The following is a 24,343-nucleotide window of genomic DNA, read 5'->3' as shown; positions in this document are numbered from 1 at the left end:
GAGCCCTTGGTAATAAATAAGTGCTAAGGATCTAAAAAGATGAGGAATTTCAAGGGAAACTACTATTACAGCCTCACAGTAATCCTGGAGGGAATGCAAATCAAGCCCACACTTAGCAGAACCTAGTGTCACAAATGAAAGATGAGGTATTCCGTGGGAGCATTTGTTGTCTTTGTGATACGTGAATAAAGAAGTACCCACGTTATGTGAACCTACCCTTCCTTTGCCTGACACACACACACACCTTTTAAACATAGGATTCATCTGCATCTATGCTGTGTACTAATACAGTATGTTTTGGGTAGTCAGATTCCTATGTTATTATTGTGGGACAAATAGCTTAAAATTGTTTGAAAATAGTCTAGTATAGTTGTGGGCTTTTTTCTTGATGGCTTTTCTTTTATTTCTCTCTTTCCATTTTTTTTTTTTTTTTTTTTTTACTTAGATGGAACTGGGATTCATGCAGTTGGGTTGGCCCTTCTGACTCCCTGAGTCCAAACTGATAAATGACTAGAGTCAGATGTCTAGGACATGATATATGTAAATACCACAGCATAGATATAAGTGCCTTTTGTTCTTTACTTGAAACTAGAACATCTCAAAGCATGTTAGAAGGAGATATTAAAGTACAGAGTAACGATTTCTATGAGACCCTGAGGACTGACCATTGCACAAAGCCCTAAGGCCTGTCGGTGGCAAATGTTGAAGAACCAATGCTTGACTTAACTTTCCTGGCTCCCATATCTGAACCACCCACTGAGAAAGAGCCTTGCTTCTGTTGGGAAGAAAGAATTTTCTTTGCCCTTCAAGATTCTTGTAGCTGGACTAAGAATCAAGTTGACATGAGACAGATTAATGGTAGAAAATCAAATTTAATAGTGTGCAGGCAAGGAATCCACATAGACGTGGAAGTTCCAAAGGCAGTGAGGCAACATGACACTTTTATGAGCTGCGAAGAAGGGTAAGGGTCTGAGGATACAAAGAGGAAAAAGACCATGAGCAGGAAGGTGAGAGGAGATATTTGTAAAACAAAGGCTGCCTAATTATGAAGATAAGGTTCTTAGGTAAAAAGGAATCTTTATTAATCTCTCTCTTCCTGGTACAAGAGGGTAGTTGGGTAGTTGAGGGGGAGGCCAGGAGCTTTTTCTGAATCTGCTGGGTGTTGATTGCTTTTAACTCAAAATAATGTTCATGCCAAAGAGGCCCATCTTGGGACAGCCTGCCCTTAGACCCCATGCCCCTATCCACAATTCTCTCTCTTCTCATTCTTCAACTCTTGTTCTCCCTGAAAACCCACTCACGCTAGGTTTAAAAATGATATCATATGTTAAATTTTACATGAGAGGTACATTTCAGAGATGTTTGCATAATAACAGGACATATGCCTTAATTCAAGTAAGAAATAACAAAATTTCCATCAATAGTGATGGTAGGTTTGGCTTAGGTTTGTGGGAAAGAAATCGGAAGGGATCTTATCAGTAACTCTAAAATCTTACCTTGTAGAAGGCTGCTTGTTACACACAAATGTCAAATGTTAATAATATATTCATGGATGACTTTTTTTTCAATAAATCAAATGAGCCATTATGACCCAAATATCAAGAGAAATCTTCATGATAATTGCTTTATAATAATTTTAAGAGTCTTATAAATACTTAAATTATTTAATCTGAGCTTTGTTTTACACTGAAATCCTGATGAATCTATTATGACCTTCCTCATGATTTGAAAAAAACAATAAAGATTCAAGTAAATATTAGTGAATAAAAGTATAATGTCATACTGATGATTTTAGAACCAATGGCATATTATACACATTTTGTATAGCAAAGAACAGTACATCCCAATGCACTGTGTCGCTCATAGTAGGCAAAGATGTTAGTGAATGAATGAATGAAAGGCATTATAAAGGACAATGATATAGTCTTTCTAAGTTTACTCTGTAATATGATCCAAAGGATTTTTCCAAGATATGGCATTTTTTTTTCTTTTTTTGTAATGCAGTGTTCCACCTCAAGATAGGGATATTAAAAACTTCTCCTGAGATGGTGATTTAGGAAAATAGAAAAAAAATGTAATATGGTCATAATTAAGCAATGTATAACTATTGGGCTTGTGTTTTGCAGTTGCTTTTGATTATTCTCCACTGATTACTTGGAAAGAATTCCAGTCATTCATGCCCTGGGATATAGCCATTCTTGTTGGTGGAGGGTTTGCCTTGGCAGATGGCTGTGAGGTAATATGCTGTGACTAAGATATTTAACAATTAACTAGACTTTTTAAAAGAAAAACAGGAGACATTCAAGCTTTGGCGTATTCAACTTTATCCTATCATTTTAATGATGCAGATTTTAATAGCCATGCAGTAAGTATACCACACAGATGAAGTGAGTTTAATAATTTTGGCAGGCTGCAGGCATTAAACATCATTTTTAAATGATGTCTCAGTATGTCGAAAGGGATAAAGCAGAGAAAATTAGAATTCTGCAGGAAGGGGGTAAAGAGGGGCAGAAGGAGAGGGAGAGAGAGAGATTCTCAAGCAGACTCCCCACTGAGCACAGAGCCTGATATGGGGCTCAGTCTCACCACCCTGGAATCATGACCTGGGCCAAAATCAAAAGTCAGACCCTTATCCAACTGAGCCACGCAGGCACCCTGAAGATTAGAATTCTTAATCCATGAAATAGTATTAGAAACTTGACCAAAAAGAAAAAATATAAAAGTCATATGTACAATGACTCCTCATAAAACATTCTGTTTATAACCTTATCTTACTTCATGATGAATTTGAGTAGCTCACAGACCTCTTTTCAATATATCATAGTCCTAAGGCTGTCAGAGAAAGAGAAGGAGAAATAATAGTACTTTATTACATCATTTATTTATTACATATTAAGTATGTTAAAGGTGCTTTGTACATGTTTATGGAATGAAGTCAGAATTTTATATAACCATGGCTAATATTATATTATGTCCAATTTTAAAGAGAAATAAAACCAACATAAGGAATAAAATTCATGTCAAGGTTACAATTGCTGATTCTGATTCCCTCACAATTCAAAGTAGCTGTCAAAAGAATGGAAGTTATTGATTCTGAGAAGCCAGATCTCAGTCTTGCTGAAATAGTAGAAAAGTGTATTTGTCTTATATTTCTATCATTTAAACTTGAGTGGTCTATGAAGCAAGCCAAATCTAGACATCAAACAACATTGTAAGTGGCACTCAGAATTGAGACAATTTCTAAGATTTTCACCCATTACTAAATCGTATTGCCGAGAGCTCAGTGTCCAAATACAAAAAAACCCAAAATGACAATAAAGTCAGAAACAAAAAAACCCTCCCTATAGGCTGTTAAGAAGATAGCTGATAGTTATTTGTCTTGAGAAGAATAAAAATTTAACTCCCCAGAAGCTAAAAGGGTGGATACAACACATCTCTCTCACCAACCTTTTTACTTTGATGACTGGATAAGGAAATGGAACAGCCATGAGCTTTAAATGTTGCACAGAAGGCTTCGAAATCCGGAAATGAGAGGTTTTTAATTAGTCAAAGGAGTAAAAAATTTTCATGGACTTTTTGAGAAGATACTTTCCTTCTAGGAGTCCTACAATGACTTTCAAGTGACAAAGGCCTCCCCAGACTCGTACTTTATATAAACTGGATAGATCATAGGACAAAGAAGTAGCAACTTTATTCTTCACAGTACACTAAGTGACTCAGGTACGAGCAATATTGATATAATCATACTGGCAAACTTTAAACATTGACTTAATAAAAATGTGGATATAAGAGTAAAAGAAATAGGGGGACACAATATATATATATATGGTTGATGATGTAAGAAAACTAAATCCTTATGTAACATGTTAGAAAGTTAGTAAACAATGTCTAAATGTGAAAAATAGGAAAAAGCATGTTTTAAAAACTAGCTATACATAGCTAATATGGCTTGAAAATTGTGTCTGAGGAACACAACTTAGGAGGGGAGAGAGGTAGACCAGAGGCTGCCATTTTCCTAAAGCCGTATAGTGCCACATGACTTGTTAAACTATCCACATATATTAATTAGATAAAATTAAATTTCAATTGAAACAATGTGGGAAGACAATTCGAATTTCCTAAAGCATTTCAGTAGTTTTGAAATAAGAATAATTGAGAGCTTCTCTGTGTCAAAGCCGCCTAGATCCACCAAACCATGGGAAAATAGGAAAGATTAAAATTGTATTTTAGAAACTAAGTTCTTAGAGCAACTGGCATCTTATGCATTTAAATTGTGTCTGATTAAAATGATTGTTAATGAATAATATTGAAAATTTTTTTTTTAGGAGTCAGGATTATCTAAGTGGATAGGAAATAAATTATCTCCTCTAGGTTCATTACCAGTTTGGCTGATAATTCTGATATCTTCTTTGCTCGTCACATCTTTAACAGAGGTAGCCAGCAATCCAGCTACCATTACCCTCCTTCTCCCTATATTATCTCCATTGGTGAGTATCTCATTCATCTGCTTTTATATTCATCAAAAGAAGAGTGTTCCACTCTGCTTGTTCTCATATTGTGGTATAGAATCATTTTGGGTGTGAATGATCTTCCTGTAAGTAACTTATAGGGTGGTCTTTATTTGCATGAATACATTTTTAGGAGACCTTAAATCCGGAGAACTCTTTTCTTCCACATTCAAGTAGAAGGATCTTAAGAGAAGCACTTACCTTCTTCTGTCTCCCCGGATTTTATATTTGCAGATCATCGGGAGGGTCAGCTTGAATCCTTTCTAGCTGTAAGACTTTGGGAATCCATGTTTCCTGGCAACTTTGGCTCTGACACTGACACTTCTCTCTTCGGATTATTCTTCAATTTCTGAGAAGTGGTTCATATAAGTGATCTGCAAATGAATGAAAACCTAGGCTTACACTCAGGCTTTAAGCTAAAATATCTTAGACACAGTTCTCTGCGGCCCAGGGAATAGTTTTTAAAGAGAAGTAAAAAAGCAGATTTGCAAGGAGAGAGAGGAAAAGACAGCCTTACTTCTGTCTCCCCACCTAGCTAGCAATTACAAGAAATAGCCTTAAGTAAAGTGTTTTTCTTATGGGGACAGCTGAGTTTGGTGAAAGGATAGCACTTCAAATTAAGAAGGATCGCCCTTCTGGGATTGTTCTGCTACAGCTCAAGGGGCAGATGTTGGTGTTCTTGAGCTGCTGCTTCAAATTAGAGAAGAAATGTAGGCAGTTTTTAATGGTAAAATATCATTTTGGTTTTTCTCTTTTTTGCTTCTCAACAAGGCACAGTTAGAAAATTAGGTGATGAATTAAGGGTAGTAGTAACTCTTCTTCTAAAGATGATCCCTAAGCAATTTTAAATTGTATATGGCACAGGGGCAGACAATTAATGGAATAATGAGAAGCTTTGAAGCCAGAGGGACCTGAGACCTTACATACGCTCTACTGCTTGTCAGCTTTGTGTCTGGACAAGTTACTTTTGCCTTTCCGTGCCTTAATTTCTTATCTGTTATTTGGGGCTATAGTAGCCATCTCATAGGTCACTGGGAAAATTTAGTTATTTTATATAAATGCACCCCCCCACACACACACACACACAGAGCACCTGGCACTAGATGAGTAAAAACTATTTTTGTTTGTATATGGTTCTTGAAGTAAATGATACTTTATTTTCTATATGAACTAAGCTACAGCACTTAAATAGCACTAATTACCATATAAAAACAAGAGGAAAATATTCTTCAAGTGATAACTGCATTTCTGAAGAATATTCTTCAAGTGATAACTGCATTTATGTGTATAGTATTAGGTCTTTAGATTTTAACGTGCTTCTGGGAAAGCTTATCATACTAATCTTGTTCATTTTGATGCTTGGTGCCTACCTCAAAATTTTACCTAAACTCCTTCTTATCTTTTCCAACAGGCTGAAGCCATTCAAGTGAACCCTCTTTATATTTTGATACCTTCTACTCTGTGTACTTCATTTGCATTCCTCCTACCAGTAGCAAATCCACCCAATGCTATTGTTTTTTCCTATGGCCATCTAAAAGTTATGGACATGGTGAGTGAGCTGAAATCAGGTCCAATAGACATCTTTGTGTGTGTGTGATGTCCTGGGTTATCACTCTTTTTACACACTATCAACTGCCAGGAAAAGCAAGGCTTTAGTTCTGCTTCTGAAGGTGAGTACATGATTGGTCACAGAACTGTTTTTAAAAATGGTAACTAGAAGCAAACTTACCATTAGGATTTGCAGTCACAAACACAAAGATACTGAATGCATCAATAACGTACTTGAAAAATGAAAAGAGCACAGAGTATGGGCAACACAATGGCTTAAACTCGCATATCAGGATCAGGATCCAACTTGACCTAGTCAAAAAGAAGAAATAGGGTTAATGAAATTCAGCAATTACACGCTGTGGTTTTCTTTCTTTCTTTCTTTCTTTCTTTCTTTCTTTCTTTCTTTCTTCTTTCTTTCTTTCTTCTTTCTTTCTTCTTTCTTTCTTTCTTTCTTTCTTTCTTTCTTTCTTTCTTTAATTTATTTATTCATAGAGACACACAGAGAGAGAGGCAGAGACACAGGCAGAGGGAGAAGCAGGCCCCACGCAGGGAGCCCGAGGTGGGCCTCCATCCCGGGTCTCCAGGATCACACCCTGGGCTGAAGGCAGGCACTAAACCACTGAGCCACCCAGGGATCCCCACGCTGTGGTTTTCTACCACAAATATTTTGCAGCAAATACTTGCTTCACATAATACACTGGACTCAGTACCTGCTGATGAAAGGTCATCTTTCTTGCTCTGATTCTAATGGTGGCACCTGACATAAAAGCACAAGCAATAATGAGACATTCAAGTGATAAAACATGGTCATTTTTCCCAAATACAAAAGTAGTGATTGTCAAGGACTAGTTTGAGAATATTCTAGTCTCCCCCTAACCTTGATTACCAACTTCCAAACCAAACAAGGAAAAAAAAAAAAAAAGAATATAACCAAAGTAAACTCAATGAGCTTACTATGAAAATTCAGTTCCAAGGTCTCAGTTGCCTCCTCCCACACACAGTGCTGTCCCTACAACCCTGCAATGTAAAAACTCTGGAAAGCTCTCTATGCAGAAGTCACATAATATCCTTTTGGAAAAGAAAATGTGCATAATAGAATACAACCAGTGTCGGGTGTATGTGAATTTAAAAAATTAAAACAGGATTCTTGAGTGGGAAATATCAGAAAGGGAGACAGAACATAAAGACTCCTAACTCTGGGAAACGAACTAGGGGTGGTGGAAGGGGAGGTGGGCGGGGGGTGGGGGTGACTGGGTGACGGGCACTGAGGGGGGCACTTGACGGGATGAACACTAGGTGTTATTCTATATGTTGGCAAAATGAACACCAATAAAAAATAAATTTTTAAAAAACAAACAAACGAAAAGAAAAACCAGGATTCTGGATTAAATGAGTGGCTTGCATGGACAGAAAAGGGGGCCTCTGTAATAAACATTGCTAGGTATCCCCTTTTGCTTCGGGGCTCCATGTTTTAATACAGAGAATGCAGAGATAAGCTTTCTCTGTAAAGAGTCAGATAGTAAATATTTAACGCTCTCTGGGCCATATGCTCTCTGTCACAACTGCTCGGTTCCACCATTGTACATGAATGCAGCCAAAATATGTAACCACCATGGTTGTGGTCCCATAAAACTTAATTTGCCAAAACGGATCATGAGCAGGGGTTTGCCAACCTCTGTTTTAATGGATTAAAAGCAACTTTGAAATTTTTAGTGGACACCAGGATGATGACACAAGAGCTAGAAAAATGATAACTCTAAAGAAGATGAATAGAAGTGGCATTTTATTAAATCTCAATAAGAGAATACTGAAGGCTAAACTAATAATGGTATTGAGTGAATTTGAAAGATCCAGTTATCATATAGTGACCTGAACCTTATCCACTGAAATACAAGACCTCAAAACTCATATTCTGATTTAACATGAAATGGGAAATTTTTAAAGGGATTTTTCTTGAATCAGAGTGATTCCAGTATATTCCTAAAAGGAACCTCATAGAATTTGCAACTAAATGTCATTTAGTTGAGGATAGATTCTGTTTTGATATGAATGGAGAGCTCAATGTTTTGTGAAGTAACAACAATTTATGCTAATCATTTATGACATATATAAGTCTGACATCTACTTTCTGCGTTAGTATTCTGATTCTCCTATAGGTTTTCTTTTCAGGAAACTGACATTTATGCTCTTCCCTATTCAAGGTTAAAGCTGGACTTGGTGTTAATATTGTGGGTGTTGCTGTGGTGATGCTTGGCATGTCCACCTGGATTTGGGCTCTATTTGACCTCTCTACTTACCCTTCCTGGGCTCCTCCAATCAGTAATGAGACCATGCCATGACAAGCTGAATGCTATGACTATCCTTTGGTGAGTTTTGGAAACTATTGAGAATTCACTGCAGATACGGCATTGGAAAATTGGTGACTCATTTAAATTAGTCCTGTTGTAGCTGCTGTGGTTCCAGTAAACACCCAAAACCTGCCGTCGTAACCTAGAGTTCACAATTCCTTTGAGACGCAACCAAAGAGCGACTACGTCCCTTTATCAAGAAGCCCACAGCTGAGATTCTGCTCATGGACCATATGCATCCTGCTTCATCATAAGAATAATTTATAACATGACCTTCAAAAAGATTAGGCGATTTACTTCATTTTACATTTTGGGTTTGGTGTAACATTTCAAACATCAATTTATTATCTCAAAAACTTCCCATAAAGTTTGAAATAGAAAATAAAACATACCAGTTAGTTAATACATGGATAAATCATTCCTGTTGTGTTGTTGAAGGGAATTTGTTGAAAAACCAACACTGTGGTCATCTGCACCGTATTGCAGAAAAAAGTTTTAGTCTAAATGAAATGTGCATCCTCCCATTTAGAAAATACCATATTATTCTTCATGTATAGATATGGCATGAAAATTGAAATTGAATTAGTAGTTTCAAAATTATAATTGAATCAACTAAACAACAGAAAACTTGTAGATAAGGATTAATTTCTACTTGACCGTGTGGTTAGATTAATGTAATTCATACCTTTAATATCTCAGTGTGCTAAGAAATGCATTTTGTAGGGCTGTGACTAATGCTTGCTGTGAGATGCACTGTTAGCACAGCATAGTTATAAAAGAAAGCTAAACACTATAGAACTATTAACACATTTATGTAGCTGTATAGCAATTTTGCTTTAGTGTTTATCTTACTTCAGAAATACACAAAGTTAGGGGTGTCTGGAGAGCTCAGTCGGTTAAGCATCTGACTCTCGATTTCGGCTCAGGTCATGGTCTCACAGTCATGAGATCGAGCCCTTGCCTGGATCCTGCTTAAGATTCTCTCTTTCATTCTCCCTCTGTTTTCTCTCTCTCTCTCTCTGTCTAAAAATAAATAAGTAAACAATAAAATAAATTTTTAAAAGTTTAGAAATAGAAATACATAATGTCATGTAAAAAGACTCAGAAATTTAAATGAATTATCACTATGTATAGAGACAGAAAAAGGTCACACAACTCCATTATTATCAACATTGAGATGAAATATCAGATGGAAAATAAGAATAAAACTGTTGAAAAATTTACAAAAAGAAAATGAATTATTCATGGGCAAACAAACAAAAAAGGAGATCTAAACATTCAAACAAAAAGTGGAAGAGAATAGTCTCCTAATATGAGGGTTGTGAACAGGAATAAGGTCTATTGACATTCCAAAATCAGACTACAAGGGGAAAAATGACAATCAAAAACAAAATAATGTGCAGTTAGGAAAAGATGGAGAAGTTAAAACATAACAAATTTCATTCTAAAAATAAAAAGGAAGAGAGGCCAAGAAAATATCTTTGGTATTTTTAATCTTCATAGAAGTCATCAGACCTGGTTTGGGGTTTTTTTGTTTTGTTTTGTTTTGTTTTTGTTTTTTGTTTTTTGTTTTTTGTTTGTTTTTTTGTTGTGTTTTTTTTTTTTTTTTGCAAATGATGGTATTTATAAAGTTGTTCTTAAAAATTAAATATAGTAAAAAGTATTTTTAAAAAGGAAGACATTTCTTTAAAAAGCATACATGATAGATTGTCTATTATCTATTTATTAGTCAATGCACAATTTGTCAATTTAAACCTTAAAATATACTGCCACTTTATGTATATCTTCTAAGTTCCCCCCTATTCATTTGTTTCTTTCCCTATCATATGTTACATATTTACTTAAGATCAATAGTATTTCTTTTGGGCTTTTTTCTAGTCATTCAATTTATCACTGCCGAATTATGTGATGAATACATTTTAATTATGAAAAATGAAATGACTTTTCAAATTAGAATGAGTAAGTTTTGCTCTCAAGAAAATAATATAAACATTTCAACTTGAATCATTTTAATGAATTACTTCCAACAGCTGCCAGCTGAGTGCAGGAAAAGTAATACTTAGTCAAAATTTGTTTAAGTGAGCCATATCATTCTCTTGCTACATCTTTCTGTTTAGTTGGTATATCAAAAATGACTTAACTCATCCATTTCACATTTGTTCCATTTACATCAAAGTTCTCAAGCTCTTTTAGTTGGAAAGATGATCAAACAAATCTCTGTCCTCCCACTCTATGGTAGATAGTGTTTTTGTCATTATCCTCATCCTTACTTAAAGGTTAACTAGAAATCTTTGTCACTTTAAATCCCAGTATCTCACTTAGGGTTGGATCTTGTCTAGATAATAGTAGCAATTTCACTAAGTGCCTATTTACTGTCTGTTCATGCAAGTGCTTGGAAGACTCCACCGACATGTGTGGATCCTTCACTCACCCCAACCGCCTCTGAACATGTCAGCATCTCCAGAACTCAGACTTCCTTCCTTTCAAATGTCTGCACTCTTTCCACCTCACTTGGTATCCAAGGCTTTGTTCTCTCCTTTCAGCCTGGACATTAGGAAAGTATGCTTTTTGCCAATGGTACTAATTAATCCTATTAGCCAAAATGGATTAAAAAAAATTATCCTGATACCTGAACTGTTTCTTGACATGTGTACTGCATAGGATTATATTTCAAAGATTTGTTATTAAATATATTATTCTATCTCTGCCATGGCTAAATATATGATAAAGATCTGTGTCATCCGTCCTTTTATTCCAAAATTTTACTGATTCAGTTAATGAATGACTCTCTTTGCTTGATTATGTGAATTTCACCAAATTAAACTTTTTTTAAATTTTTAGGAGGGGTAGGGTTGTACTAAGAACAAAAGAATAAACTCAAACAAACTGGGTCAGTTTTAGTACTCTAACATAATCTAAAAAGGAAAGGTTAAAATTGTTAGTCTAGGACACCATTAGCCATGCTATTCAAAAATGAAGCACTTTAGTCAAAGGAAAAATTTGCTAGGTAAGTTTTGAAAACACACATATCAAAACCACAGGTCCCCATTGTAGAAGCGAGACCAGACTAGCCCAAGAGCAAACAGTGAAACAACACATAACCAAAGCAGAAGCTAAAGGGTTTTTCCAAATATGGGGATCTTCATTTACCTTGGAAGAAAAAGACAGCGTTTAAAAAAAGAAACAAAGGGACTTTTCTTACTTATAGTATAGTGGTAGAGATACTAGGGACAGTTTTGAGGGGAGTAGATCTTAAAGCCAAATAATAATAATAAAAAAATATTGTATTATGTGCATTCTGTGTCAGCAAGAAAATAATGGAAATTCTCCAAAGAGAAAGATGATGGAGCATCAGCAAGAATGCAGACGTGGCAACTGCTAATCCCTAGAGAGCTCAACATTTTCTTTTAACAGATACACAAGGAACAAGGGGTGGGAGACAAAGCCAGGACCCAAGCAAGTTGTGGGTTGAGTGGAAAACTATGAGTGAGGATCTCAAAGGACTGTGTTCTCTGAAAAGATGTAAGGTAGGACAAAATCCCATTTTATAAAGGGAAACCTCAAGGGAACCTTGATGTCTTGGCCTATGCACTGGGTGAAGGAATCTCCCTGGAGAATTCACAATGTGCAGGTTATGGGCCAATACCAGTGTGGGGGTGGGGGTGAGGGAAGACCAAACCCTTAATCTCAAACTTTATTTTAAAACAATTCCGGGTTGATAGTGTGCCTGAGTACCTGGCAAAAAAAGGAACACTTTCTTCAACCTGGGGCTCAACATATTACTAAGATTAAAGCTCGGCAAGAGATTATGATCGAAACTTGTCAATTATGCTAAGACAGAAAACATTACTGTTCAAGAGCCACATGAACAAAAGAAACAATCCGAGTGCAAAGACAACAGATACTCTAATTATCAGATAGAGAATATAAGATGAGGAAGTATGTTTGAGAATATAAAAGAGGGTATTGTAAATGTAATTGTGGTAGGAAGAATGCTGAAAATGTCTCCTAAGACTTCTGGCTCCTGGTTACTCAGTCAGACTCCAATCTAGGTACTGCTGTGAAGAGGTTTTACACATGGATTCAGCCAGCCTTAAACGATGGAGATTATCCTGGATTATTCAGGTGGTCCTAGTGTGATCCTATGAGCCTTAAGAAGCAAAAGAGAAAGGTCGAAGGATCAAGGGGGTAAGATGAGACAAGGGGAAATCAGGGAGATTGAAAGCATGAGCAGGATGGACCCAATATTGGCGGTTTTGAAGGTGAAAGGATTTATAAACCAGGGAATGCAGAAAGCCTCTGGAAGCTGAGAATGACCCCTGGTTGAAACCCAGCAAGGAAACAGAGTCGTCAGTCCTACAGGCGCATGGAACTGAACTCTGCCAACACGTGGGAAGCCTGGGAGTAGCTCTCCTTAAGAGCCTCCATTAAGGAGGACAGCAGAGGGAGGCCTTGATCTTGGTCCTATGAAACTTGTTTGGACTGGCCTGTTCATCTACAGAGCTTTAAGATAGTAATGACTATTGTTTTAGGCCACTAAATTTATGGTAGTTTTTTTCATGACAACAATAGAAATCAAATAATAAAGAATGAGAGACTGTGAAAAGTGACCATATCTGAAAAAGTATTGAATAGGAATTTTAGATATGAAAAGCATGGTAATTTAAATTAAAAATGTAATGAAATGGTTAAATAGCACATTACACCAACTAGGAAAGAAATGTGTGTGAATGTGAGGACACATTCCAAAAAAATTAATTAGAACGCAACACAGAGATAGACAAAAGGAACTCTGAAAGGGACATTAAGGAAAATACAAGCCAGGATGATAAATATAACATATGTTTAATTGAAATTCCAAGACTAGATTAAAAAACAAGGGAGACAACAATCATTGAACACAATGAGTGATAATTTTCCAATACTAGTAAGTGAAACAGAATTTTTCAGGAAGCATAAAGAATCCAAAGCAGGATTTAAAAAGAAAAAAAAAAAGTAAATGTACACTCACCTCCATGATTGTGGAATAGTGGAACCCCCAAAGGAAGGACAAGATCTTTACAGAGAAATTAAGGCTTAGCCTAAGGCTACCTTCTCCAGAGCAACTGGAAACAAGTATCGCAAGTGCGAAAACAAGGAACCGTCAACCTAGAATCGTACATCTAGAAAATCTACATTTTAAGAATAAAAGGAAACTCAAGAATTTTCAAACTCGCAGAAACTAAGGGAGTTTACCACCAGCCAAAGCTCCAAAGTTACTTCCAATGTCTATAACAAAGGAAAAGATAATCCAAAAAAGAAAATAATGTGACACATTATACATGGGTTTAAAAAACCGACTAGAATTAAAATCCTGCAAAAGTGTAACATACAGTTCAAAGGAGACAAAACATTCTAATTTTCTCTGAAGCCCCCATTTTTCTTGGCGGCAGAACACTTAATCTAGTTGAATCCAAGTCGAATTCACCATGTCTGTGTTTGAATGGATGTCAGAGTTTAATTTAGTCAACTCGGCCTTACGTTTTTAGAGCCTCTCTCTTATTGATTTCGCTTAGGGGTTTTATCTAAACTGTGTAGCGGGTGCGTCCACAGCCCCCTGGGAGGCCGGCTGGAGCTTCTGAACCCAGACTGTGCCCCCCCGCGCCCCATCCGACCCGTCGCTCCACCTCTGCAGAGCCAGCCTCGTGCTCTCTGCACCCTGGCCCCCGGTCTCCAGGATGGAGCCCCACCTGTGCCCAGAAGCCCGGCCCCTCCCCGCCCCAGGAAGTGCTCACTGCTTCTGCCCTGAGTTCTAGTAGCAAGGGGTTCACAGCAAAAATAAGGAATGTGACCTCGTGCCCCAGAGGGGAGCCTCGCATCACAGGAGGCCCCGCCCCCAGCCCTCACCTGCGCGGTCCTCACCTGGAGCAGCCGGGCACGGCCTCTAGGGCCGCGGGGATGAGACGAGGGGTCGCGGAGGCCCCTCCCCGGGCTCGTGCAGGCGCAGCGGGGTTAGCCCCAGGTCCCCCCAGGAGTCGCACCCACCACCTGGGTCTAAGCCCTGCTTTGGAAGACTCTAGACGGGTCTCCCTGGAGCCTGGGATTTACGGTAGAAGGGCGACTCCTGTTTGTAACGCCTAAATGCAGATTTCCAGAAAATCTTATTTTTACAAAATCAGTCCTTGGTTGAGAGAGAGCCCTGGAGGTCAAAGGGTGAACGAAGCATGTATCTTTTTAGACGGGCCCCCACTTACAGAGCCCGGCTCAGGGAGACAGTCTAGGAGGGTTTCCACCCCACATGGGATGCTGCAACCCAAGTTCAATAACTTAGTGAAATAATAATAGTGGCATGTTGGTGTCGAATGAGCCTCTGCTCCATGAAATTATTCTCATCACTGTTCTCACTTCAGGGATGTTCAGAGAGTTCACCCACCCCCGCCCTGCTGCTGGTACCCCCAGAGCTTGCCCGCCAGGGTGTTGATGGATCCTGACACCTGTAGCCCACCTGTAGTGCACCTGCTGGGGCCCACGTGCCCTCTGACCCCCCGTGGCCATGGAGTCGACACCTGCCTTTGTGGCTACAGTTCTGTAAAAAGTATGACCGAAAGATTGACCAAATATTGGAAATGTCACGCAGCCTCCTCCTTTGTTCCCAGAAAACGTATGTGCTCTTGCCTCTATTTGCAACAGCCAGCATTTCCATTATTTTTCCTTATTTATTCTAATTGCTTCATTCTATCCTTTTTTATCAGCACACCTGTCTTTCTTGACATATTGTCTTTTATTTTTATTTAAGCAAATGCGCTTAGACTTCTCAGAAAGTCAGACGCTACGTTTGTTAGAATCTCTAAGAATACTGGTCTCTGACGGCGTTTCCACACACAAAAAAATTACAAATAGATCACTTCATCCATGTATTCCAACCTCTGTTGTGGCCTATGGATAAATTTTCAAATAAAGCTGGAAAATTACCTACCTTATATTCTGTGCAATGGCTTTCAAACTCCAAGTCATCTTGATAGAGAGTGAGGGAAATGTTTGCTGGAAAAGCTAGGAAAGAAGAGACGAGATGTTTTGAAAAAAGCAAGTTTGATTTATCCTAACATGACTGCCATGAAATTGGCTTCCAGTTTGACAAAAGACGTTGATTCTTCAAACACTTTTGTATCTATTAGACGTCAGCCCTCCAGACTAGCTTCCAGGGTCCTTCCTTAACACTCTTGATGATGTTCAGGGATTTTACCACCTTAGACAATGAAAATAAGCAGGTACCAGTCGCAAAAAAGTTTGAGACTAGCACAGGAGCCCAATGAACTCTAGTCATAACAGATAAATCAACTCAGGAAGAATTGACATCATAAAATTTCTGAGCCTCCTGACCCAGGAGCACGCTGTATCTCTCTATTTAGGTATTCTTCAACTTCTCTGGGCAATGCCGTAGAGCTTTCAATGCACAGTCTTGTTCATCTTTAAACACATTTATCCCTAAGTGCTTCATGTTTTTGATATCACTGTATTTCATTTTTTGACGTTATTGTAAGTGGTCTGTTTTTTGGCACCAATTTCTGATTGACAGTTACCAGGATTTAGAAATGCCGCACATTTTTATAAACTGATTTTGTATCTTCACCTGCACTAAGCTAACTTATTATTTCTACTTGGGGTTTGTTTGTTTTTAAATAGATTTCATAAGACTTTGTACTTAATAATATCTTCTTTGAATAAACTCAGTGAAATTTATCCATTCCAATCTAGATATTTTTATTTCTCATTTTATCTTAAGATATCCTTGTCTTTTTTCTGCCCTTAGTAGCAAAGCATTTTTTTTAACCATTAATCATGAATGTTGGCTGTAGAATTTTCAGAGCCTCTTTATCAGATTGAGGAAACTTCTATTGCTAGTTTGCCGAGAGGTTTTGTTTGTTTTTTAATCAAGAATGGATGTTGGAATTTGTCAAATGCTTTTTCTATATCTTTGGAGCTGATCTTATGATTTTCTTTATAAGTCTGTTAGTATGCTAAATTACATTGAATTAAACAAACTTTGAACATATTTTGTATTTTTATATATATTGTTATATTTTATTTACTAAAATGTCATTAAGAATTTTTGCACCAGTGTTCAGGAGGGACATTGGTCTGAAGCTTTCGGACCTTGTTGTTGTATTAAGGTAATGCTTGCCTTGGAGAATGAGCTAGAAAGCATTTCTTCTCTTCAGTTGTCTACAAGAGTTGTAGAATTTAAATCCTTTTGAACTTACTGAGATTTGCTTATGAAATTTACATTCTGATAAATATTCTGCCTTGAAAAAGATATGTATTCTGCTATTATTGGGCAGAGTCTTCTAAAGTGTTAATTGGGTCCACTTGGTTGCTACTTTTTTTCATATTCTATATTCTGACTGATTTTTTCCCCTACTTGTTCTATCAGTGATATATTGAGAGAGGAATGTTAAAATCCTTGCCTATAATTGTGGATTCACCAATTCTTGCATTTTTATCAGGTTTTGCTTTATGTTTTTCAAAGCTGTATTTTTTGGTTGATGTGCCAATGTTTAAAGTTGCACATTATGCCTTTATCCCCATGTGATGCTCTTTTATCAATGTTGGTATTCTTCACTCTGAAATACATTGATATTAATATAAGTATTTCAACTTTTTAAATTAGTTTTAGCATGAGTTATCTTTCTCCAGCCTTTTATTTTTAACCTACTTGAGTTTTTAAAGTGAGTTTCTTGTAGGAAATATAATTGAATCTTGCTTTCTTATGTTTTAATAAAAAATGACAGATTCTTTTAATTTAGGTGTTTAGGTCATTTATATTTAATGTGATTACTGGTATAATTGCACTTAAGTCTACCATTTTGCTATTTTTTTCTATTTCTATTTCTTCTGATTTATATCCTTTTTGATGGGAAATGTATTTTAATTCCTAACTCCGTTCTTTTGAATGTAATGTGTATTTTTTTTTCTTCTGGTTGCCTTTAAGATATTTTTCTTTATTACTGATTTTGTGTAATCTAATTGTGAGGTACCTTGATGTCATTTTCTTTGTTTCTAGTGTTCAGGGTTCATTAGGCTTTGAAGTATTTATAGGTTTGTTTGTTTTTTAATCAAATCTAGAAAATCTTCATCTACTATCCCTTAAAATATTCTCTCTACACCTTTTATTTCAGAGACTACAATTACAAACGTATTTGGTCACTTGAAATTATCCCAAAGTACACTTGCTGGAATGGCTCTGTTTTTGTTCTTTGTTTTTTCCACCATTTTCTCTGTATTATTTTGAATAGTTTCTATCGCTACGTCTTTCAGTTCACCAATTCTTTCTTTTGCACTGCTGAATCTTCTATTAAATCCATCAAGTGTATTTTCCATTTAATGGAAATGTAATTTTCAACTCTAGAAATTTGACTTAGGTCTTTTATATTTTTCCTGTCATTACTGAGCATATGTATATTTTTCTCTACCTTCTTGAACATACATAGTATAGTTTTAATAACTTTTAATGTTCTTGTCTACTAATTCTATCACATATTCATTCCTGCCTCTATGTCTATTGCTTGATTTCTCTCTTTCAAGAGTCAGATTTTCCTGCTTTTTCTACCTGATATGTTTTTTCAATTGAAAGAAAGACATTGCTTATTTTGCTTTGTTTAATACCAGATATATTTTTATTCCTATATACTTGAATGTTATTCTGGGACACAGTTGCATTATTTGGAAACAATTTGATCCTTTTGAGGTTTGTTCTTCAGAGTTTTTTTAAAGATTTTATTTATTTTTGACACACACATGCAGAGAGGGAGAGAGAGAGAGAGAGAGAGAGGCAGAGACACAGGCAGAGGGAGAAGCAGGCTCCATGCAGGGACCCCAACGTGGGACTCGATCCCGGGTCTCCAGGATCACGCCCTGGGCTGAAGGTGGCGCTAAACCGCTGAGCCACCAGGGCTGCCCTGCTCTTCAGATTTATCGAGTGAGACTAGAACACCCTTTAGTCTACAGCTACACTTGCCTCACTACTAAGACAATGCCCTTTTGAGCATTGTACTTAATGCTCCATTAAATTTAAGGTTTTCCATTCTAGCTGGTGGGAACATGAATTATTCCCAGCCCTGTGTTAGCTTTTGGAGTTTGTTCCATCTAATAATTTTGATTAGTTCTTTCTTCACCCTCAGGTAGTTTCCTCTGAGACTTGTGTTGATCAGTAGTCAGCAGAATAGTGGACAAGATGCCCACAGATCTTTATGCACATGTCCCATGTCCGTGCCTGTTTTTCCTTTTTGATTCTCTGCCTGAAAACTGTAGCTACCACCTCTCTTCAGTCTCCCAGCTCCAACTATTCAACACATGATCACCAGCATCTGCCTGGATTCCTCCTTTTTTGAACTGCTGCCTGGATACTCTTCCCTTGTTGTAAGTTGGAATAATCAGAGGACTCAACTATTTTTTCTCTTTCAGCGATCACTGCCTATGTTGCCTGATATCCAATGTCTGAAAACTGCCATTTCAAATAATTTCTCCTATTGTAGTTGTTTCAGGCAGAGTGTATTCCTGTTCCTCATGCTGCATTTTACTGAAAGTAGAAGTATCTAGAAGAGTCAGATTTAATTACAGTCTTTTTTCATTTTTATTTTTCCTAGTAAGGTTGAAATCAGAACAAGTTGAGTTAATTGGATGGTTATGAAGTCTCCAATTTTAATCACTGGTGTATAATGCAGCTCTTAAATAAGAGCAAACCCTGGATGAGGAGCCTACTCTTCCTATTACCTCAGGAATGCAATTCTGAATTTGTTGAGTTTGAGATTTATTCACCACTTATGAGAGACTCAAGAAGAAATAACTAATGGGCACTTAAATAATCCAAATGTGAGATGCAGAATAATGGTCGGACCTGCATTCTAGTTTAAAATATAAGATAGAGTCTAGAACATAGTAAAAATGTGTAGGAACAACCTTTCTGTTTTTTTTATCAACTTCAATACTATGACAGCTACTTAATATTAATGTCCTAAATTGATATATTTTTAATTATTATCTTAATTCAAAACTGAAGATTTTATGGCCATACTTGAAATATAATTGTACAATATTATTTAAATGTAACTCGTTTTTGTTGTTGTTGTTGTTTTTATGTAAAAATAATTAAGGAATAAGCAAGTTTAAAATCCTGGGGAAATTGTTCAGAGAACAATTCAGCCCCAAAGTAAGTTCAACCTGAGAAGATTAGGTCTCTGACAGAGATTGTGGTCTGGCAAGAAAATTGTATCTTCACAGCCACGGGGCTTTCTGGGTAGATCATCTAACAAATGTTAAATGAATAATAAATAATGGCAGGTTATTCCTCAGGGTCTGGGAAGGCATTTTTGACTGCAGTCCTTGATATTGCTCTCCATAAACTTTTCATCTCCATCTCAGCTAGGAAAGTAATTGCTTCTGGCCAGAGCTGGGGGTTCACAGGAGCAAGAAGTCCTTTTCTCACAGAATCTGGTAGGGTCCTCATCCTCCCCCATACAGAACCTACTCATGGGCCCTCCCTAGAATTTGAACAAGGCCAGAATCCATCATCAGAACTGGAATTCGAATTCTTTTATTGCATCTGTAGTCAGGACTGTATGCATGATTTAATGTGCTAGATATTTTATACTTTGAGTTAAAAACAGCTTCATTATTTTTTTTTTAAGATTTTTATTTATTGATTCTTGAGAGACACAGAGAGAGAGAGGCAAAGACACAGGCGGAGGGAGAAGCAAGCTTCCTGCGGGGACCCTGATGTAGGATTCTGATCCCAGGACCCCAGGATCACGACCTGAACCAAAGGCAGATGCTCAACCCCTGAGCCACCCAGGTGCCCCTTAAAGCAGCTTTGTAGTTAATATATTGCTGAGGGCTATTGTTACTTGTGCTTGTTTCCCTCCCCCCTCCTTTTCTTTTGTAAAACCAGAACTCTGAAGGTTATAAAGAACCTCAGTCTTCTCATGGAGACAGAAGTCCCACTGGCCTCTGTGTACATACATACCATCCCCTATATCTATCTCCTTTATCTTCACATATTCATTTGACTAAAGAATATAAACAAAAAAACACAATTGTATGCAATCCCCTAAAGCACTTTTGAGCATTTCTAGCAGCTTGCTTTTTAAAGATGTCATTAGCCAAGTACTTTGCAAAATATAAAGCAAGTTTCCAAGAAAGAGCCGTTCTAACTAGTAATCCTTGATGGGTTTTCCTGGGAAAACCTATATGGAAAGCAGAGATGATAACTAAACACACAAGTATCGGTGATTCTAGTATTACTATTGCATCTCATGCAATCTCCTCTGAATCTATTCTCTAAAGATTATTGATATTGAATCAGTAGTAAAGCGGCTCAGTATATCCAACAAAAACATTCAAAGAAATTCAAAATAGACTTTAAATTTAGATTTTTGAATGTCATGACAGAGGACAAAACCAGACTAAATAGTTTACCCAAGTTCAAGACTTATTAAATAGATATAGTAATCAAGACTATGTGCTCTTGGGAAAGAGATGGACAACTAGGGTTGACACGAAATGAAAACCCATAAATACTCTCACATAACTATGCTTATTTTTGACAAAGCTACAAAAGTAATTTAATGAAGGAAAAATAGCCGTTCCAGCAAATGGTGTTAGAGAAGTGAACATCCATGGACCAAAACAGAAAACAAAACAAACAAGACTTTGACCTAAGCTTCATACTTTGTATGAAATTTAGCTCAAGATTGATCGTGAACTTAAATGCATAAAGTGGAAAAACATAAAATTCTAAAACATTTAGAGAAAAATATGGAAGATAATCTTTATGGATCTAGGGCTTAGCAAAGAGTTCTTAGAATTAACACCAAAAGTATAGTCCACGAAGCAAAACTTAATAATTTAAAATTTAAATTTGCTCAACAAATACCCCATTAAGAGAACAAAAAACAAGCCACGAAATGAGAAAATATTTGCAAACCACAGGGAATAATACTGATAATGGATGAAGGACGCCTAAACTCAGTAACAGACAATCCAATGAGAAAGTGCGCAAAAGATAGGAAGATACTCTTCCCAGAGGAGCCCATGCGGATGTTAAATAAGCACAGGAAAAAACTTCAACATCATGATCCAGTTAGATAAATGCAAATTAAAACCACAGTGAGATATTACCAGCCTCGCATCAGAATGGCTAAAATAAAGAATAATGACGGCACAAAATGCTGGCGAGGAGCGGAGGAAGGCGGCCACGCGTTAGGTGCTGCCCTGGAAAACTAAGCAGCAGCTTCTTAACAAAAAATTGGACACAAAACTGCCATATGACCCAGCAATTGCAATTGTGGACATTTATTCCTGGGAAACAAGAATGTATGTTCTTACAAAAACCTATATAGGAGTGAAGGTCAGACCTTGGAAACAGCCTTGCTGACCCTCAGACACGTCCGGTGGAGCAGAGCCACACACTCCTACCGGGGAACATCACTCAGCACTGAAAAAGAACAACTGCTTTGCACCGAGCTGGGGCCTTGTAGGGCCTAAGCCCCTGAGTGTCCGTGGCCGCCCGGTGGAAAGGCCCAGGTGCCTCTCAGGGTCGTGGGGTCGAGCTTCCCGAGGCGCTAGGAGATTAGCGGGAGTCCCTGTAAACACCTGCTGCTGATGTGGCTCTGAGTCCCCCCACCGCCAACAGGAGATCACGGTGAGCAGGGGTGTGGGGCCCGAGGCTGCGCTGCAAGGTGCTGGGGCAGTGGGGCACCCAGAGGTGCAGACGCCTGGGCTGCACAGGCACCGCGTGACCCTGGAGGGAGCAGCTCTGGGCCTCCTCTTCCCTTCCCAGTGTCATCCTTCACGACCCGTCTGTTCTCATTCTTCCTATCTGGGTGGCTGACACCTTTCCATCAAGCCCGCAGAATGTCTGTGTGAGTTGGAAGACGCATCCCCCCATGACTTCTTGTTTTCCACGAACCTTCGCATTGTTCGTTCTCAGCGGAGTCCGGGGACGTGCCACGTGCGAGGCGAAGCAGCAGGAGCTGAACCATCAATGCAACCATCGGCTCATCCTCTGACTCCCACTTGTGGGAAAATGTCAGCTTGTGAATTAGACTTTCCAAAATTTTCTTGTTGACATTTTCTATCCCCCTTTTTAATTCCCTCAGAAAAAAATATAACAAGAGCTGATCTGATAGTGCTCTCTGTTTCCCCAGTGTTGTTCTTAATGCCTATCAGCGTTACGTGCGAACATGCCAGGAAGAGTTGGGAAATCAGCCACGTCCCCTACACACACACTCACACACACTCACACACACATGCACACACACGCTCAGCCACTCCTGTTCAGAGGCTAGAATTAGTTGGGGGCTGATTCAGCCTGTTGTACAAAGCAAGAGCTTGCAATCGGTTCTAGGAATTCTTTGTGAGAACATATCATTGTAATAAATATTTCTGTCACTCTTAGGGGAAAAAAATCAGAATAAACAATGATCATCCGGAAAAGATCATTTAGTCCACATTCTCGCCTTTTGTATAAATGTGGGTGCTCAAAGATCTTTGATATGAAGAGCTCGTTGACCAGCTGATTTTAAGGAAGGTGTGACCAAGTTGTTTTGAACGAGTGAGTGGAATTTGAAAGCCTGGGGTGGGGAAGTACAAGATAAGGTAGGAACATGTTTGTATAATATTTAAGTATCATCCAGGGCACCTGGGCTCAATTGGTTCCATCACCGACTTGGTTTCTGCTCAGGCCATGAACTCAGGGTCATGAGAAGGGCTCTGTGCTCAGTGAGGAGCCTGCTGGAAGATTCCCTCTGCCCCACTCTTGCCCACGTGCAAGCCCTCATGCGCGCTCTCTCTCTCTAAAATAAATAAATAAATCCTTAAAATAAACAAACAAACACTATCGAGATGCCTTGGATTTAGATTATTTGCCAGAATACCGTTGTCTAATTTAAGATTAGGAAAGTTAAAAAAAAAAAAAAATATATATATATATATAAGTTAAGACCTGGTTTGAGAGTAGGAAATCCCAAGGCCTGGGGTGCCTGGGTGGCTCAGTCGTAAAGTGTCTGCCTTCTGCTCAGATCCTGATCTCAGGGTCCTGGGATCGAGCCCCAAGTTAGGCTCCTTGCTCAGCGGGGAGTCTGCTTCTCCCTTTGTCTCTGCCACTCGCCCCTGTAAAATGTCATACTACTGAGAGTACAAGATATAGTGCATGTATTTAGTTTTTAGGAAGCACTTTAAAATCATCCTCACTATTTTATTATTGCTTATAAAATACATTTTTGCCTATATGGATCGCAACTCTTATACAAGAGTAGGGTCAGAAAATCAACTCCTGTTGAATCCTCTTGATAATTTCTTTTACTCTGTTTATTTTTAAACTTTTACCCTGGACTTCCTTCCAAAAAGGATTGTGATTGGATTATAGATATTGCAATCTAAGATAATTTTTTAAAAATAGAGGCAGAAAGAGTATAGGGAAAATAAATACAGGAATATCAGTTGAAGCTAAATGCATTACAGTGCATTTAAGATAATGTCACACAGAGTCAGGTGTCTTTTTACCTTGGTGCTAAAGAGGATCCCAGCCTTCATGACATTAATATAATAGTGAAGCTCCTGAGCTGTTTCTTAGAATGCTCTGTAATAAAATCCTATAAAATAATCACAAGATATCACTCAGGAAAAGCAAGTCTTGTTACGACCCGGGTGGGCAGTGGGGGCGAGTTGAGGTGGGGAGGGCAGATGGAGGGGAAATGACACACTTTCATTTAGTTCAGGTGTTTGGTATCCTACTGGCTTGACTCAATATTTTATCTAAAGAATGACTATCATTGTTTTTGTTTTTTTTTTTTATTATTATTGGAGTTCAATTTGCCAACATATAGCATAATACCCAGTGCTCATCCCATCATTGTCTTTGAATGTTAATCAATTATTTTTATCTATTTTTTTATTTTTACC

The 24,343-nt window shown here is 37.8% G+C and overlaps 1 protein-coding gene across 3 annotated transcripts in view; it reads left to right on the top strand.

The window, feature by feature from the left end:
* The window catches only part of SLC13A1 (solute carrier family 13 member 1), a 104,162-nt gene that overhangs the window by 67,500 nt on the left and 12,319 nt on the right, over positions 1-24,343 (top strand). For 2 of the 3 annotated variants that reach the window (XM_035698436.2, XM_025477115.2), the window contains exons 12-15: positions 2,127-2,236; positions 4,326-4,487; positions 5,920-6,057; positions 8,261-8,425. In XM_035698436.2, coding sequence (XP_035554329.1) covers positions 2,127-2,236; positions 4,326-4,487; positions 5,920-6,057; positions 8,261-8,398 — 548 coding nt within the window. In that variant the 3' untranslated portion in view covers positions 8,399-8,425. Of the gene's footprint in view, positions 1-2,126; positions 2,237-4,325; positions 4,488-5,919; positions 6,058-8,260; positions 8,811-24,343 lie in introns of those variants that run through there. The other variant, XM_025477114.3, reaches the window with a different exon arrangement.

This window comes from Canis lupus, chromosome 14 (genome assembly GCF_003254725.2).
Source record: "Canis lupus dingo isolate Sandy chromosome 14, ASM325472v2, whole genome shotgun sequence".
Lineage (NCBI taxonomy): Eukaryota > Metazoa > Chordata > Mammalia > Carnivora > Canidae > Canis > Canis lupus.
The sequence above is the reverse complement of the archived record's forward strand: the minus strand, read 5'-3'. Positions and strand labels throughout refer to the sequence as shown.